This window comes from Labeo rohita, chromosome 9, assembly GCF_022985175.1.
Source record: "Labeo rohita strain BAU-BD-2019 chromosome 9, IGBB_LRoh.1.0, whole genome shotgun sequence".
Classification (NCBI taxonomy): Eukaryota; Metazoa; Chordata; class Actinopteri; order Cypriniformes; family Cyprinidae; genus Labeo; species Labeo rohita.
Genome location: NC_066877.1, coordinates 3,899,151 through 3,916,335, shown reverse-complemented (window position 1 = coordinate 3,916,335; position 17,185 = coordinate 3,899,151). Strand labels below are relative to the sequence as shown.

General features: G+C 39.5%; 1 protein-coding gene across 3 annotated transcripts in view; it reads left to right on the top strand.

Annotated features, from left to right (window-relative positions):
* LOC127170905 (disintegrin and metalloproteinase domain-containing protein 23) overlaps positions 1 to 16,254 on the top strand; it is a 60,655-nt gene extending 44,401 nt beyond the window's left edge. The window contains exons 21-26 of one of the 3 annotated variants that reach the window (XR_007828422.1): positions 3,365 to 3,470; positions 4,319 to 4,438; positions 4,582 to 4,750; positions 4,900 to 5,011; positions 6,575 to 9,916; positions 10,940 to 16,254. Coding sequence is in view for 1 of the 3 variants with exons in the window: in XM_051119230.1 (XP_050975187.1) it covers positions 3,365 to 3,470; positions 4,319 to 4,438; positions 4,582 to 4,750; positions 4,900 to 5,011; positions 6,575 to 6,665; positions 10,940 to 10,985 (644 nt within the window). In the remaining 2 variants the exon portion in view is untranslated. Of the gene's footprint in view, positions 1 to 3,364; positions 3,471 to 4,318; positions 4,439 to 4,581; positions 4,751 to 4,899; positions 5,012 to 6,574; positions 10,162 to 10,939 lie in introns of all 3 variants that reach the window. The other 2 variants (XR_007828423.1, XM_051119230.1) reach the window with 2 other exon arrangements.
* Positions 16,255 to 17,185: the final 931 nt, after the last annotated feature.

Below are 17,185 nucleotides of genomic sequence, written 5' to 3'. Positions count from 1 at the left end.
GAGAGCCTTTGGCCACCATGATCAACAAGCCATCAACAGATCTGTAGATTACCCAGATCTCTTGGATCGTCAGTCCAGGTGTGTGAGCCGGCAACAGCGCTCACCATGTGAGAGATCACTATGGACAGCGAGGATGCGGAGGCAAGCTCTGCCCACTGGCTGAGGGTGAACTGAGCTCAGTAGACTGTGTATATACAGTTCTTCCCCTGTCATCTGCCTGCCCTGAACTCTCTGTCTGTCCTGTTTCGGCCAAGGAGGCAGTTGTTGAAATGTCCATCTGCCCATACCGCACATACCATCTCTAACCCCCTTGATCTTCCCAAACTCCTGCCCATTCCCCATCTTCCCCCACCTCTGCACTGTGTGGTGGCCCGTTGACACCTTGCTCCCTCATCTCCACAGTGACCCGTCAGTCCACCAGCTCCGCTGGGATCCCTCATCCCTCGAGCTCTGCCTTGGTCAGTCGTCGACTATCCACCGGCTCGGGACTCCACTCCTCCACCTACATCTTGTGTCTCCATCCCTCTGGCTCTGTCAGGCTCCTCCTTCCCCCCGGCTTCACCTTGGTCCTTTGTTGTTCTGGCTCCACCGGGGCTTTCCGGATCCTTGTCTCTGCCTAGGTTGCCAGGGCCATCCAGATCCTTGGTGTCACCCTAGCTTGTCAGCTCTCCATCTCTGCCTTGAGCTCCACTCCCACCTGCTCCACCACTGTCGGTCAGCCCCGTGGAGTCATCAGACCTTCCTCCACCGTGACTCCTCCTTCCATTGGCCTGACTTCTGCTGCTCCAAATCCCTCCTGTTTTCTACCTGGCTCCTCCCTCCTTCTGATCGGCCTTGGCTCCTTTTGTTTGTGTCCTGGCTCCCTCATCTGTTTGATCCGCCCTTGACTCTGTTCGTCGTCCTTCTCCCGGGTGTCTGTCCTCCCCCCGAACCTCCACCAGTACTGTCAGCCTGCCTTCCTGCCAGCCCACCTTCCTGCCAGCCCTTTGCCACCTCTTGTCACCATCCCACATCCTCTTCCTTGTCCTCTTCCTACTACGTCCCACCCTTTGTTGTTCCTGCGGTGCAGGGTCGCGCCTTCCAGGAGGGGGCGAACTCTCACACCCATTGACTGTTTTGTTTTCATCCCTCATGTGCTCAGTGTGACCTAATTTCTGTCTCCCTTTGATTGTGTCGTATGGTTCAGGTGTGTGTCATTAATTTTCTTCATTTGCCCTCCTATTTAAGTTGTCAGTTCACTGTTCTCAGTCCGTTCTACTATGTCCCTATGTGTCTCCCGCCTGCCTTCTGTGGATTTACCCTTTTGTGGATTTATTAAAGACTGTTGACTTGATCTTCATTTTCCTTGTGCATTTATTTTACCGTAGAGTGACAGAATAATTGATTTTCACACTATGAAATGTTTTTTCATCACCATGTCCCCTCGAGGCTCTATAGTTTTCTTTCAATATGTTTTATAATATAATTTTAGTTTCAACCAGAAGAATAACAAATGCAGCCTGATTGGAAATATATGCTTGTGGTACTGTTTCTGCAACATGGATATTATGTACCTTGCTGCACGTTTTGCAGCAGTTTCAAAGTGAAATGTCCAGTGAGTGATGCTAAAACGTGTGTTCAATATGTGACCGTGGCATGTTTTTATTACATTGGTAATTACATTGCTGCGTTGCTTCAAGTACGTATTTTGACGGTTCAGAATTGAAATGTCTGGTTGTTAAAAGGTTAATGCTCTATCATGTTCGACAGTGACATACTGACCACACTCACACTCGCTTATGCAGCCATGCCACTAACTTCCTTATATGCTGGACTGTTTTGTTGAATGTAGTTTCATGGGATTTGTACCACAATGCTTCACCTCTCAATTGCAGCACCATACTGACCAAACCTACTGTGTTAGAAAACACACAGGAAACTGTATGTGTAATGCTAACATTCGAAAGTATCAGTTTTCTAATCTTGCAGCATGTTAAAATTGATGCTCCTGTAATTTGTATTTAGACATACCTGTGGCAAGTAATAGGTGTGAGCAATATAGTAATCACACTTGCAACCAGTTAAAATGGAGAAAAATTGACTCAACCTTTGAGTTGTGTGTCACACTGAGCATGGAGAAAAGAAAGAAGTGTTGTGGATTAAAAAGAAAAAATGGACAAAATTGTGGATTAAAAATGTGAAAAAACATAGACAATCTCAAGGCTACAAGTTCATCTCCAGAGATCTTAATGCTCCTGTGTCCACTGTGCGCAGTATCATCAAGAGGTTTACAGCTCATGGCACTGTAGCTAACCTCCCTGAACATGGATGGAAGAGCAAAATTAATGAAAAATTACAATGAAGGATTGTTTGAATGGTGGTAAAGAACCCAGATTAACTTCCAAACAAATTCAAGCTGATCTGTAGACACAGGGTACAACAGTGTCAGCTCGCACTATCCGTCACCATCTGAATGAAAAGTGAGGCTATGGTAGGAGACCCAGGAGGACACCACTGCATAAAAAAGCAAGACTGGAGTTTGCCAAAACTTATGTGACAAAATTACAATCCTTCTGCGAGAAAGTACTGTGGACATATGAGACAAAAGTACAGCTTTTTGGTAAAGGACATCATGGCACTGTTTACAGAAAAAGAAATGAGGCCTTCAAAGAAAAGAACACAGTCCCTACAGTCAAACATGGTGGAGGTTCAAAGATGTTTTGGGGTTGCTTTGCTGCTTCTGGCACTGGATGCCTTGACTGTGTGAACACTATCATGAAATCTGATGATTACCAAAGAATTCTGGGGCGCAACGTAGTGACCAGTGTAAGAGAGCTGTGTCTCCACCAGAGGTCATGGGTCTTCCAGCAGGACAATGACTCTAAACACACTTCAAAAAGCACTCAGAGATGGTTACAAACAAAGCGCTGGAGAGTTCTGAAATTGCCAGCAATGAGTCCAGATCTGAATCCCATAGAACATCTGTGGTGAGATCTCAAAACAGCAGTTGTGAGAAGGCATCCTTCAAATCTGAATGACCTGGAGCAGTTTGCAAAAGAAGAGTGGTCCAAAATTCCAGTAGAGAGATGTAAGAATCTCATTCATGGTTACAGGATGCGATTGATTTCCGTTATTTTGTCCAAAGGGGGTGCTACCAAATATTAAGTGCGAGTAATTTTGCCCAGTGCAATTTTTGGGTTTTGTGTGGAATTGTATCAGATTTGACTTTTCTTCTGTGTTTTTTTTTTTTTTTTTGTGTGTGTGTGTGTGTGTGTGTTGTTCCAATGCAAACAAAAAACAAATAAATAAACGTGAATACCAAAATATTTGCAACTGCAACAAATTGTTTCCCACTTTCACCGTTTTTCTTTCTGTTTTCATACAGAGGCTGCGAGTTCAGAGAAGTTCTGTTATGAGAAACTGAACACAGAGGGCTCAGAGAAGGGCAACTGTGGCCAAGATGGAGACAAATGGATCCAGTGCAGTAAGCAGTGAGTTATAAACCATGCAAAACTCAATGCTACAGTGCTGTAGGGCACTATGAGTAGTCTCTCCTTAAACTGCATGATAGGAAGTATAATTAATTTCTGCACCACAAACAGTAGAGCAAACACTCCAAAGTTTTTACTCATCATTACTGGTTAAACTGGTTATAATAGAGCTTATATGCTTCAGACCTTTTTAAAACTTTAGCTTTGTAATGCCTGCTACATTTCGATTTGGAATCGGTGTACAGCTAAATACAAATAGTCATAAAACAGGACTTGATGCTGACAGATGCTAATGCCACAAAACTCTACAGACCATTGTTTATCTATTTTCATTTTAAACGACAATCACTGTTTCAGTCCGTACATTTCATATATTCATGTATTTTGTGTTGAACTCTGTGGAACTGTTGAGTAAAGGTGTAGAACAAAGACGAACAGCTTAAATATTTTATAATCGCTGTCATATGTTTTAACATTAATTCTTGACTAGTAACAGTATATGCATAATTTATGTTGTATATTGTTACAGTGCTTCAAAAGATGTGTTGTTGTTTTTTTGTTTTTTTTTTTTATTAACACTTATGCATATTTATATGTTAAAAGTTGCCATTGTCATTAGAATAAGATCATTACACTTGCTCTGATGTTCAGCTTTTAACGCTCTTTAGCAGAATCAGTATTATCAAATATTGTGAATGTGTTAAAATGATGGTGTTAAAGACATTTATTTAATATCTTAAATCTTTTTTAACTAAAATGTTTAACAGATCCTCTAACACCCTCTTGTGGCCCCTGGGGTCCCCAGATGTTCTGGAGTCACTGTGATTTTTGTGCTGTCTCTATTGCAGTGATGTGTTTTGTGGATATCTGTTGTGTGCTAACACTGGCCGAATCCCACGGATAGGAATTATAAAAGGAGAAGTCACTCCCACAAATTTCAACCATCAGGGCAGACTGATCGACTGCAGGTGAGACACACAAAGACAAATATATAATATAATTTTTATCATGTATGATCTATTGCTATGATATATGATCAATCTTGATTTCTGAGATTATGCTGGTAGTATCAAATCGCTCTGATCTGAACACACACATACTGTTTTCTCAGTGGTGGTCACGTATTGCTGGATGATCAGACTGATCTCGGTTATGTCGAGGATGGAACTCCATGCGGTCCGTCTATGATGTGTCTGGACAGGAAGTGCCTCCCTATTCAGTATCTGAACCTGAGCTCTTGTCCCACTGGACCCAACGGACACATCTGTTCCAGTCACGGGGTGAGACAAACCTGACTGCACACACTGAATGTTGAGGTGTTGAGGTTTGCTCAGTTATTCTGAGTATCCAATACTCATTATACTGAGAAAGTAATGCTTGAGAAATAATTAATATTTTCAGTATTTTTGGCCATTCTGAATTGAAACAGGTTTGCAATAATGAGGCGACATGTACATGTGACACAACGTGGGCGGGGACAGACTGCAGTATGCCTGACCCTCCAAAAGAGCCGCCCCCTGCTGAAGATGAGGGACCCAAGGGTTTGTTGCACTGATACAAACACATACAGAGACAATGGAGCTTAGTCATAAAACACCAGCAGAAGAGATTTCAGTGTAAATCATGGTTAAATCTTTGGTTATTTTGAATGGATGTGTGATTGATTTACACAGAAATTCATGAATAAGACTAAGACGTTCAGAAGTCTGGGGTGGTAGGATTTTTGTCTTTTGAAAGAAGTCTCTAATTCTCACCAAGGCTACATTGGTCAAAATGACAGTAAAAACTAATAGAATTTAAAACAACTTTTAAATTGTATTATATTTTAAAATTTAATTTTTTTTTTTTTCAGAAATCATTCTAATGATTTGATGCTCAAGAAACATTATTATCAGTGTTGAAAACAGTTGTGCTGCTTCATATTTTTGTGCAAACCATGATGCATTTTTCATGATTATTTGATTAAGAGACAGTTTAAAAGAAGAAGCATTTATTTGAAATAGAAATATTTTGGAAAAACTGCAGTCACACCAAAAAACAATAACTATAATGATAACTAAATTAATGTCCCCAGCAACGCTCTGTTTATTAAAAATGTGCAGCAGTTATGTCTTCTGCCACTTTAAATGCTCAAGATCTTTAAAGAAGTCATGACATTAGAAATCAAATTTGCCTTGATCTTTTGGCATATAAGAGGTCTTTGTATCATTAAAGGGATAGTTCACCCAAAAATAAAAATTTGATGTTTATCTAGATGCCCTGGGGGTAAGCAGATAAACATCAAATTTTCATTTTTGGGTGAACTATCCCTTTAAAATATCCTGCAAGTTTTATAGCTTAAAACATCCTTCTCACTATAAACAAAGCATTTATTTAATCAAGCTCCAAAAATGGCTTGTTTGGATCCGAGGTGCAAGATGACGTCACCCTGGCACAAACATTATTAACAAACTTTATTAACATTCTAAGTAAAACTCAAGGAACAAAATAATAAAATAATCTATGTCATCACCATCCCTTTGAAGTTTAAAGAGCTCATGGTCATTTAAAGTGATTCCAAAGATACTGTGTTATTATGGAAATGTGTGGACTTCAGTTCTAATGGAATTAGAAGGATTTTCACAGCTTTCTAGTTACAGTTATAGTTATGGTCCTCGGCATAACAAAGTTTTTACTGTCACATTTGATCAATTTAAAGCTGCATTCCTGAATGAAATATTCATTTCTTAAAAAAAAAATACTGGCACCAAAAATTTGAACACCAATGTAATGTAATGTAATTGTTTTAGTAGCAATATTAACACAGTTATAAAAATTGTAATATGAGTAGCAATGTAGTTTTCTTTTTATCTCTTTATTGAACTTTTTTTAATAAGGTGGTGCAATCTAGAAATCTCAAATTGACTTACAACCACCCACTTAAGAAGGCAGGAAGGGATTGTTGTCAACATGTGACGTGACAAACCACAATTTACTACTTTGTTTTCACATGCAGTGTTACAGGCTGAGTACCAGATATTAATGCTTGAATTTACTGGTAACAGAAACTTTGAGATTTAGAGAATCAAAGCTCATGTCCTGTTTACCCACACTTATCCGAACAGGTCCTAGTGCCACCAATCTCATCATAGGGTCGATCGCAGGGGCCATCCTGGTGGCAGCTATAGTCCTGGGTGGGACGGGCTGGGGGTTTAAGTAAGCACCGGTCTGCATGTCTCTTCGCTCTAACTACAGGCAACAATATATACCTGCAGCTTACACTCACCACGGTTTGGGTTTCTGCTGCAGACACTGTACCAGGACCAGAAACGCTCTACAAAGTGAAGAACTGAGAGCCAGAGATGAATAAAGCGTTAACACTGGTCTAAAGCTGGCAAAAGTCACTGCAGCAGAACCTCAAACCAGCTTGAAGGGCCCAGCTGAAATCCTGACCTGCATGTTAAAATGACACACAGCCTCAGTTGTCATTCACCATCCGCAAGCCTCACATTCACATTCACAGCACAAGCTGGAGAGGCTGAATCTACATAGTGCAGAAAATGTTTTCTCATGTCGGGAATAGTTTAGAATCAACTGAAACTGAAACAGCTTTAAAAATTTCAGACAATAATGTAGTGAATTGCATTCAGTGTTCTGTGCAATTAAATTCAGCCACAGTATTCTACTGTCGTAATCTATAAACTACATAACATAAAAACAACTCATCTTAGACAACCAGTCATACAACTATATACCGCATTAGCAGCTGTTCCTATAGGCCACTTAAATGTAAGCCATCTGCTTTATTGGAAGAGTCAAAGCCAGTGTGTAAACACTCAAAAGCAAGTCTGATTCTGCAACCTAGTAATTGCTAAATTAAATATATACATAATAACTGAAATAAATTTAAGGATTTATGAATTTGACTTTATAGAAGAATATAAGGATATACGTAAATGCAAACCAAATGCAGTGTTTACAGACACTTAATAGCATGTTAATTGCAATAAAATGAAAATGTATTTGTTTAAAATTATATTAAATATAATTAGCATGCAAATGCCCCAGATATTGGGAGCACTGGGAGAAATTCCAAAGTCTCAGCTTTCAAATTATGTCAGTTTTATAGAAAAATACGAACAATATGTCTTAAAATAACTGTTTTTCACACTCTTTCATGTGGTGTGACAGATCACTGTATTCTTTTCAGTTTAAGCAGCATGTGAATCAGTCATCTTTACGATTACAATAATGAGACATTCATTTCATTAAATTAGGGTATACTTTTTTTTTCATGCCTTCTGATGTTCCTTCACTTTTATATCTTGCTATAAACTTGAAATAAAAAGGAATGACACATTTAGAATTTGTATTTCGTGATCAAATTGACAGAATTTGAAAGATGATCTGTTATATAAAAAGCAACAAAGCACAAAATTATTGTGATTATGTGGTGGCTGGGGTGCTGCAAATAATTAATGGAAGATGTTAAATATTATGTCCAATCATTTACTATATTTTACTGTAAATAAAACAACTTGTGAATAGTCACTTAACATTATAGGTCTATACCTCAGAAAAGACAATATAATGTATGTTAATGAGTTGGAACCCACTTCAGCCTTTCTTTACAACATTTTATTGTTGTTTTTAATTTAATGCATGTGAGGAATGAAAGATGTTTTTGCTGAGTGGAGTGAGGTGGTGGAACTTTCACCAAGGACTATAATTTAATGAATTGATTCACATGAATGCAGTGATCTGTCACGCCCAAGCGCCAACCTCCCGCTCTCTCTATTGAAGCCAACACAGAAGTGACTTAAACTGCAATTCATCGACTGGCTGCTAGACACTGGCTCCAAAAGGGAGTCAATCCAATAGACTCCCCATCTTAAAATGCCCAACTTTACAGCATAAAAAAAACATGTTTACAGCCTGGTACAAAAAGTGGTTTTGGTCTATATAGCTAATTTTTCCCTTCATGTCAACTGTGAGGGGGGTGAATTTTTTATAACTCATCCGTTTAAATTATACTAAGCCTGCATAATTTAAGGCATGGCCACTTGAGTGACAGGTGGACTGCCGCTGCTGTCACCACCGTCGTGCTAGGTGGGCGTGGTTTCTGCAACCAGCTCCACCCACGCCCCGCCTCTTTGCCGATTTTCGATTATCCGGGAGTGACATGCAGTGGCACGATTCCAAGATGGCAACAGTCGACTCCCGCCCACTAAGAGCTTCAAAAATGCTCTTCAGAAACCTACAGGTGACGTCACCGACATTACGTCCATATTTTTTACAGTCTATGGTCACACCACATTAAAGAGCTTGTATTATAAGTCACACTGTATGTATTTCGCTATAAAACTGATTTTAAAAGCTGAGACTTTGTTTTATATTAAAAGTACCAAAAGCACAAGGCATAATGCTATTGTTGTGGGGCTGGCGCACTACAAATAACGAATCCAAACACAGACATGAAATATTATTTCCAATCATAAATATGGCACATGATTTCTGCTAATAATCCCAGATATATTCAAAACATTCTCAAAACAGTTTAACTTTATTCTCATAATTTCAACTTTATTCTCTAAATATTTTTTCTCAAACTATTACCATTTTAATTTCCTAATTTTAGATTTTTTTAATGTGGCACTAAAATGCCATTGTAGATATGTGATATTTTCGAAAATGTATTGGTTTATAATGTGACTGATAAGCAGCGTCTGAAATAACCATACCAAGATACTGGATGTGCTGACATGTCTGGAGCAGTCTAATGTGGTATCTAGTATAGATATCTATGCTTATGTTATGATTGGTAACCTAACGTTCTGTAATGAACTACATATTCACAAGCAGTTTTAGAGGGCTTTTTCACCCAAAAATGAAAATCTTGTCATCATTTACTCACCCTCTTACTGTTCCAAATGACTTTCTTTCATCTGTGAAGCACAAGCAAATGCTCTTTTTTTTACACAGTGAAAATTGTCTAGAATTGTGGAGTAATTTGATTACAATCCCTCACTTTATGTTTAAGGTGCATCATTGGATCACATTTCAGTCAGACCAGATTCAGTTAGCTGTCAGATGTAAAAGTAACTGGAGGGACAATTTGCACTATATTGACTAAATTATAAATTAAACTTAATATAGTTAGAGTTTCAGAATTTGAGTTTTGGATTATTTATATTTAATGGTATTTATTTTTATTATTTATATTTGAAAAAAGAAAGTCATCCAGATTTGGAGGGTGAGTACATGAGTGAATTTTCATTTTTGAGTGCACTATTCTTTTAAATGATGTGAAAGTGTGTGGGCGTAAGTAATGGAGGAGTGTGGCGAGACATCATTATAACCCTTACGCTCTTTTTCAGTCCTGTGTAAACTCAAGAGGCCTTTGTGACATGACATGCGCTCTTCACTCCCTGTCTCCTTGCGGAGGTGCTGGCTGGCAAACCCACCTGGTATAGACAGCTCTCACTGGCACTGGTCTGCATGACCACGTCCAGAAAAGCTGGCATTTCACTCCCTCACACAGTTACCCTGTCTGCATGGGGCTGTCCAGAAAATGCATCATTTCATAAGCAGTTAGGTCATCTGAAGGGCCTTTCATGCTGACAGCAATTCACTGAATTCACCGGAGGTTGTCAGTTTACAGTACTGCTAGAAGATGTTTCTGCTCAATTGGAGTATGCGATGACTATCAAAGGTGGATCATGATCGATTTGTTTGTCATTGTTAGGTCATGTTAACTCAGGTCTGTTAAATAATATTAACAAATACCACTAAAGTAGCATTAATTAAGATGTTTTAGAAGTCTTTTTCATTGTTAGTTCATGTTAATGGTGTTGACTAAATAGATTTTTACTTGATGGTTACAGTACATGACATTTAAATGTAGTTTTAAAAACATCAAGGTGTTTCAGAACCATATAAAACCAACATAGATACAAAGCATATTTTCTATGAACTTGACACAAACTAGATGTAAAGTTTTTTTTTTTTTTCATCTTGTCACACTATTGTGCATTTCACCTAAAATCTGTAAAATGAAGTATTTCAGGTTGCTTAAATTGCTGTCATTGTGAACGCCCTCAAGACGTACACCCCTACAGTATATGACATGTTCACTGAGCATGGTCTGTTCTTCTTGAAGCAGTCCATTCTGAAATAGTCCATTGCCAGTCTGTTGCTCTTTATGTCCTTGTCCGCTAATGTAAGGCATGGCAACAGTGCTGTTCTCTGTAATGAAGAACGTTCTGCTTCAGTTCCACAATCTGTAAACAACTTTAGTATGTAAGCAACATATTTCAGTGACCGCTGTAGACCATTTGTAGATGCTAAGTTAGATTGTAGAATTTCATTCTTCTTATTTGGATGCAGTGGAGCTGAACCAGAGTCTTGTTTATGAATAATTTTGATTTCATGGAACAGCAGTGTTTTGTTTCCCAATAACTTTTTTCTTTCCTCTTCTTCCAAACAACAAGAAACGTCAAAAGGCGAGGATACGATCCAAATGCTGCTGCCATCTAGTGGACAGAAGGAACTCTCAGATCTCCAGAGCTTCTGTATTCGACTGGGTTACTGTTTTTGCTGCTCTTCTCTGGCATTAGTTATACTTGAAAATATTACACATAATAGTAAAGAATTCAACCAACAGTACCTTAGTTATGTAGCTCCATCTCCTTTTATAAGCTCCACCTTCTCTCACTGAGACATCCCTCTACTCTAGCAACCAATCAGATCATTCTTACATTACAGGAGCATGACATTACATGAGCATCACAACAGCTTGGCCTTGGCACCTATTTGAAGGTTTTGCATGGCTAATGCCCATATTCAGCAGAATACAGCGTAACAACCTATGAACTACTACCAACACGATCTCAAACATTTTTTGTTTATTTGACAAAAGTAATTGATAGCTTCATGGCTTAGCCTTAGAGAGAAATGTTGAGTTGAATTATGAAGAAATGGCCAGAGCTCATACAAAAATGAAATTCTGTCATTAGTTATTCACTTTCATGTTGTTCTTAAGTGAAACGCTAAAGAAGATATCAAGCAGAATGTTATGGCAACACTTCTCCATACTCTGTGAATGGCAACAAGATCTAATTTAAGAAACAGAGCAAACTACCATTGCACATAGATAAGACAATTTTCTATACCAGATGTGACATGGTATATGATGCGACAAAATCAATCTAAAAGCCTACCAGAATGTGTGAGCGGGCTTTCACTTGCAAAATAAGATTAGTACATAATCTAATTATTCAATATAAAACTAATTAACCATTATTCCAAATACATAATGAGTGATTGATACAGTCTTTCTATTGAATGCACAGATTTCACAGTTTGAACTCTCACTTATTTTCTTTTACAACTGTATTTTCAAGATCTGAGGCAAAATATCCATTGTCACGTTTAGTATTAAAGTTCACACAAAACAATGTCATCAGCTTGTGTATTTATAGGCCTAGCTTGACACAGTACACTTGAGAAGTCTTGTTTATGATTTACGTTGACAGTTCTGAGTTATACTTCCATTTATTTCCCCCCGGAGTTTGGACTTTTGCTGTGTACCCGTTTACGCCTCTGTCTGCTCAGATTTACTTGCTTATTTTGTGTATGATCTTCGCCTGTTTTGACCCTGCTTTGTCTGCTCAATTAAAACCCTCTGCGCATGGATCCTCTTGAGCAGGAGTCACCAGATTTGGTCCTGGAGGGCCGGTGTACTGCAGAGTTTAGTTCCAACTTGCCTCAACACACCTACCAGAAAGTTTCAAGTATATCAACCAAGCATTTGATTAGCTGATTCAGGTGTGTTTGATTAGGGTTGGAGCTTAACCCTGCAGGACACCGGCCCTCCAGGACCGAGTCTCGTGACCCCTGCTCTTGAGTCTCCAGAGTCTTCAATGTCACAGAAGACTTCGCCGCAAGTGGATCCAGCTTAGGCTTTAGCTCAAGCTTCTTTCTTTTTACAAGCCGCAATGCTCATCAAGCACAACCAGCTCAACCGCCTCTCAGCCACCAAGGATGGTGGTCCTCCGGACCTCTTCAACAGCAATCCTTTGTTATTCCACCCGCTCGTTGAGTTACCAAGATGGGAACCAGCAATGCCACCATCTTAAGCGCTCTCCTGCTCGCCCCGCTAGCGGTGAATCCTTGACCCGCACTTTGGGAAAGATATGACGGCTCTCCCGGCCACTGCCGTGGATTTCTTCTATAATGCTTCATCTACATTGCACAGCAACCACAAGCATTCACCAACGAGGAAGCCAAGATAGCTTTTATTGTCTCCATTTTGTCTGGGAAAGCGCTGGGCTGCTCGTTAATCCCTAGAATTACTCTAGTCCCACTTCGCGGACATATTTGATAACCAGGAGGGAGGCATTAGCGTGGAGGATCACTTAATGTCTATCCAATCAGGTGGGGACACCACGGCAGATTACACGCTGTCATTACGCACCCTGCACTGTGCAGAGAGGCTGGACTAATGGCCCATTCAAGACCATCCACTCCATCAACTCCAGGCTGAGTTAGCCAGTCAGGACGAACAGTTATCCCTGGAGCACTTCAAACAGCATTTTAAAAACAGAATTTTAATGCTGTTGCTGCCCCTCGCACCTTCCTCCTCCGTGACTCCTCCCAAACCCTCCACTGGACCCCATGCTGCCTTCTAAGCTTTTGAGGAACTTAAGACTCTCTTCACTAACCCCCCCATTCTGAACCATCCTGACCCCACGTTACTTTTTGTGGTGGAGGTTGACGCTTCTGACTCCGGGGTGGGGGTCATTTTGTCTCAGCGTTACAGTTCACCCTCTAAACTCTTTCCTTGTGTATTTTTCTCAGAGAAACTAAGAGCCCATCTGAGAGAAAATACGATGTGGGTAACTCTGAGCTTCTAGCCATGAAGCTAGCTTTCGAAGATTAGAGGCACTGGCTAGAAGGGCTCAGGTTTTTTGCCATTTTTACCTTTATTTTAATATGTCAGTGCAGGAAGTGGGAGAGAGAGAGGGAAATGGAATCGGCCACACTCACTCACTTCTGACATGACCTCATTTGTAAAGAACTGCTCAAAGTGTGCTCCAAAATCCAAATCCTCCAAATTACTGTCTGCTGGCCACCCTCTGCCAATTTTCCAGCCTCCCTGGTGACATGCCTGTGTAGACTTCATTACTGACCTGCCAGGGAAAACCACCATCCTGGTGGCCAAAGCATGTCCCCTCATTCCCCTCCGTAAGCTGCCTTCTGCCTGGGAAACTGAAAGGGCCCTTTTTTCATTATTTATTTTGGTTCTACAGCACACTTGAAAAGTTCATGTCTTACTGCGGCCCCCTGATCATTTCCAAAGTGTGGAAATTCTTCTGTTTCAAATCAATGTCAGTTTGACATCAGTGGATCACACTCAGTTTAATGGTCAAGTAGATCGACTAAATCAAGAAACTGAACAAAAATAAGTTAGAACAAAAACTTAAATTAACAAGGTAAAGATACCTTTTATTGCGTGTCTTGACGTTAGAAAGCAGGGTTGTGTCCAGAGGTTGTAGCCTTCAAAATGATACAGTTCCATTCTGAAGGGTTCATTCCTATGATCTAATTTTTTGAGGGTTTATCCTCCAGAATAAGAGCTTTGAAAGGATGAAGGGTTTAGGGGACCAGAAAACTGTTCCTTGGCACACACTTCTGTCATCTTGCTGAGCCAATTAAGGAGGCGCCATAATTGCACAATTAGACGTGAGCTAAGAATCAAGAGAGCAAGTGTCCATATGTGTTTTTTTCCAAAGGGTCCTTTGAAGTGGCGAGTTTTGAGCACTTCGGTTTGGAACGATCCTTCTATATGGCGACCATGAAAGCACTCACTTCGGAAAGTGTAATTATCCCGTTTGCAATGCAGCAATAATGTAGGCTAACTTTTAGTCTCACATAGTAAGACCTTCAGACTGATGGCAGAAGGTCTGGACTCCATATTAGCTTTCATTGGCCAAGAACCAACAAAGAGGTTGTCTGTTTGACAGTTTAAGAATATAGTTCAGTTTTCTATCAATGATCCTGTGATCTTCAGATACTTTTGAAAGTCCAGCATTTAGCTGAATCTGATAAGCGCTCATTGTCACAGTTGGCTTTCTTCTTCTATAAAGGGATTTGACACAATGGCAGTTTTGTTTCCAGATAGACCGTTACAAAATGCAACACACACTTCTCTCGGAAACCCTATCAAATTCGACCAATCAGATGACGACTTTGAAAATCTCAAAATATTTCCCACTTTGTGAGCCATATGCATTAGATGTTGAGCCAACAGTCCATGAACATGGTATACGAAGCTGAGACTAGCTTGAACTAGGTTGAAGCATAAAAATACATGTTACTTGAGGAGGATTGGGAAGCACATTGCTAATGTGACTATAGTTGTTCTTTGACTCTGTGCTGATGGTTTAAGGCATAATTGCAAAAATAATTCCAATACTAATTTGTTCCTGATTTTAATTTAGCTAGGTTGTGGTCAAGAGAGAATAAATTAATAAGTTGTGGTAACGATTTCTTAATTTGTTTTTCTACATATCGTGCAGGGCTCCATTCAAATTAACTTAGTATTATTAAAGACACAAGGGTGAATAATGACAGAATTTTCATTTTTGGACGAATTATCTTTTTAAGGTGAATTATAATATAATTTCTAACATAATTTTACTGTAATTAAATATTTTGCTGCCTTGTTCTTCGTTTTTTACAGAGTGCAATTGGTGCCCATTTTTAAAAATGTTCATGACTAAATGTTCATTCAAAATATGTTACTATAACCATGTTTATTTCATATTAATCTTGTATGTTTAATAGTGTGTGTATATCTGGCAAATTGTGCATTGATATGTCTGTTATTTGTCGGTCTTTTGCTCTGACATGGGGCTAAGCAGCTGGACGTGAGTGAACGCATCTATAGATGCTGTACCTCAACACCCATGTTGAATGAGACGGTGACTCTAAGCCAAAGATCTAAAGTAAAAGTGTAAGTTTGGGACGTTATATACAGCACTTTACTGTGAAATTGTTTCCACTGATGAGGTGAGGTTCATAACTGATCACTGGAAACACATGCAATAACCTGATCAGTCCTACTTTGTTTCATCTTTGCCACTCAATTGTAATTGTACAGATGGTCAGATTTTCGAGAAATATTATTCAGACCTTATAATATTGCCTTTCTCGTCATCCATCTCCCTCAGCTGTCAGGGCTGCTAACCCTACTGGAAATGATTGCTTTGCTGCATGAATTTACAATAGTGGGCTTATTACTCTGTAAGTATGAAGTATGAGTGCCCAACCCCATAGGAATATGTATATTACAAAGACTGTGCTGTGCTGTTTGTGCATGTCAGCTACAAAACTTTTATTTACTATGCAAACGAGTTTGTTGCACAAAGCGAAGGGTTAAAACAGTAACATACCACACTGAAGTACCACAGTTGACCCTGTGTTTTTAGCCATGATATGATAGTTAAGCTGAGCTTCACATATCAGGAAAAATAACATTTTGTTGCTTCTTATCCTTTAATAAAAAAGGAATGAATGTATTATCTTTTGTTATAAATAGCAACTCATTTTGCAGAATTAAAAATAATTCCCATGTTGTTTTTCACATTTGAGGTTTCAGGTTCGATTTTGGACACTTGCCTTTTATATTTTCTCTGTTATTCATCAGCACTGTTTATTAGCCTAAATGTTCCTCCATTTACCTGCTGCTGTTACTCTCAACTATAAGAGAAAGTCATCAAAGTAAACAATAAAATCAACAGTATTTTACACCTCTGACTGTAGTTTCTCATGTTTATTTAATCTGGGATATTTTGCATGGTGTGGTTTAAGATTGTGAGCTGTGAATAGTCCACAAGGCTTTATTATTTACACAGGATCAGCTGTATAAATTGGACAGATTCAGTAAAACTGAAAACATGGTTTATTCAAGTTAGTGTTTAGAAATCCTAGGGAAACCCGTTTCCGCCACTGAGTAAAAAATAAAAAAAAAAAGGTAATTGCGACTTTTGATCTCACGATTCTGACTTTTTTTCTCAGAATTATCAGAAATATTAACGTATAATTGCGAGTTATAAAGTCAGAATTGCAGGATATAAACTCACAATTGCAAGAAAAAAAAAGAATTGAGATTTAAACTCGCAATTCTGACTTTTTTTCTTGCAATTGCGAGTCTTATCTTACAGTTTTGACCTTTTTTCTCAGAATTATGAGATACAAACTCGAAATTGCGAGTTATAAAGTACAGTTCTGGGAAGAAAAAAAAAGACTGATATGTTTACAGAATTTAATTCACAGAGTTTATATCTCACAATTCTGACTTAATAACTCACAATTGCCAGTTTATATCTGTCACAAGCGCGATCTCTGTGGCTCCCCCCCACCCTCACCTGAGTTTTGACCGCGTCACAGAAAACTTCGCCGCCGTCGGATCAAGCGACAGTTTCACAGTTCGCGTCGGAGATGTCTGCCCAAGCTACCATGCTAACCCAGCACCAGCAACAACTAGAACGTCTCACCGCCCTGACCGAGCAGCTGGTGCAAGCGGCCCAAGGACTACAGGTAGCTTCACCTCCCGTCGCCACTCCTCCACCTCCACCTGCACAACTCCCAGCGGTTCAGCCCGTCACCGCCAGCCCCCGACTCGCCTTCCCAGAAAAATTTGATGGAACAGCAGATAAATGTAAGGGTTTTTT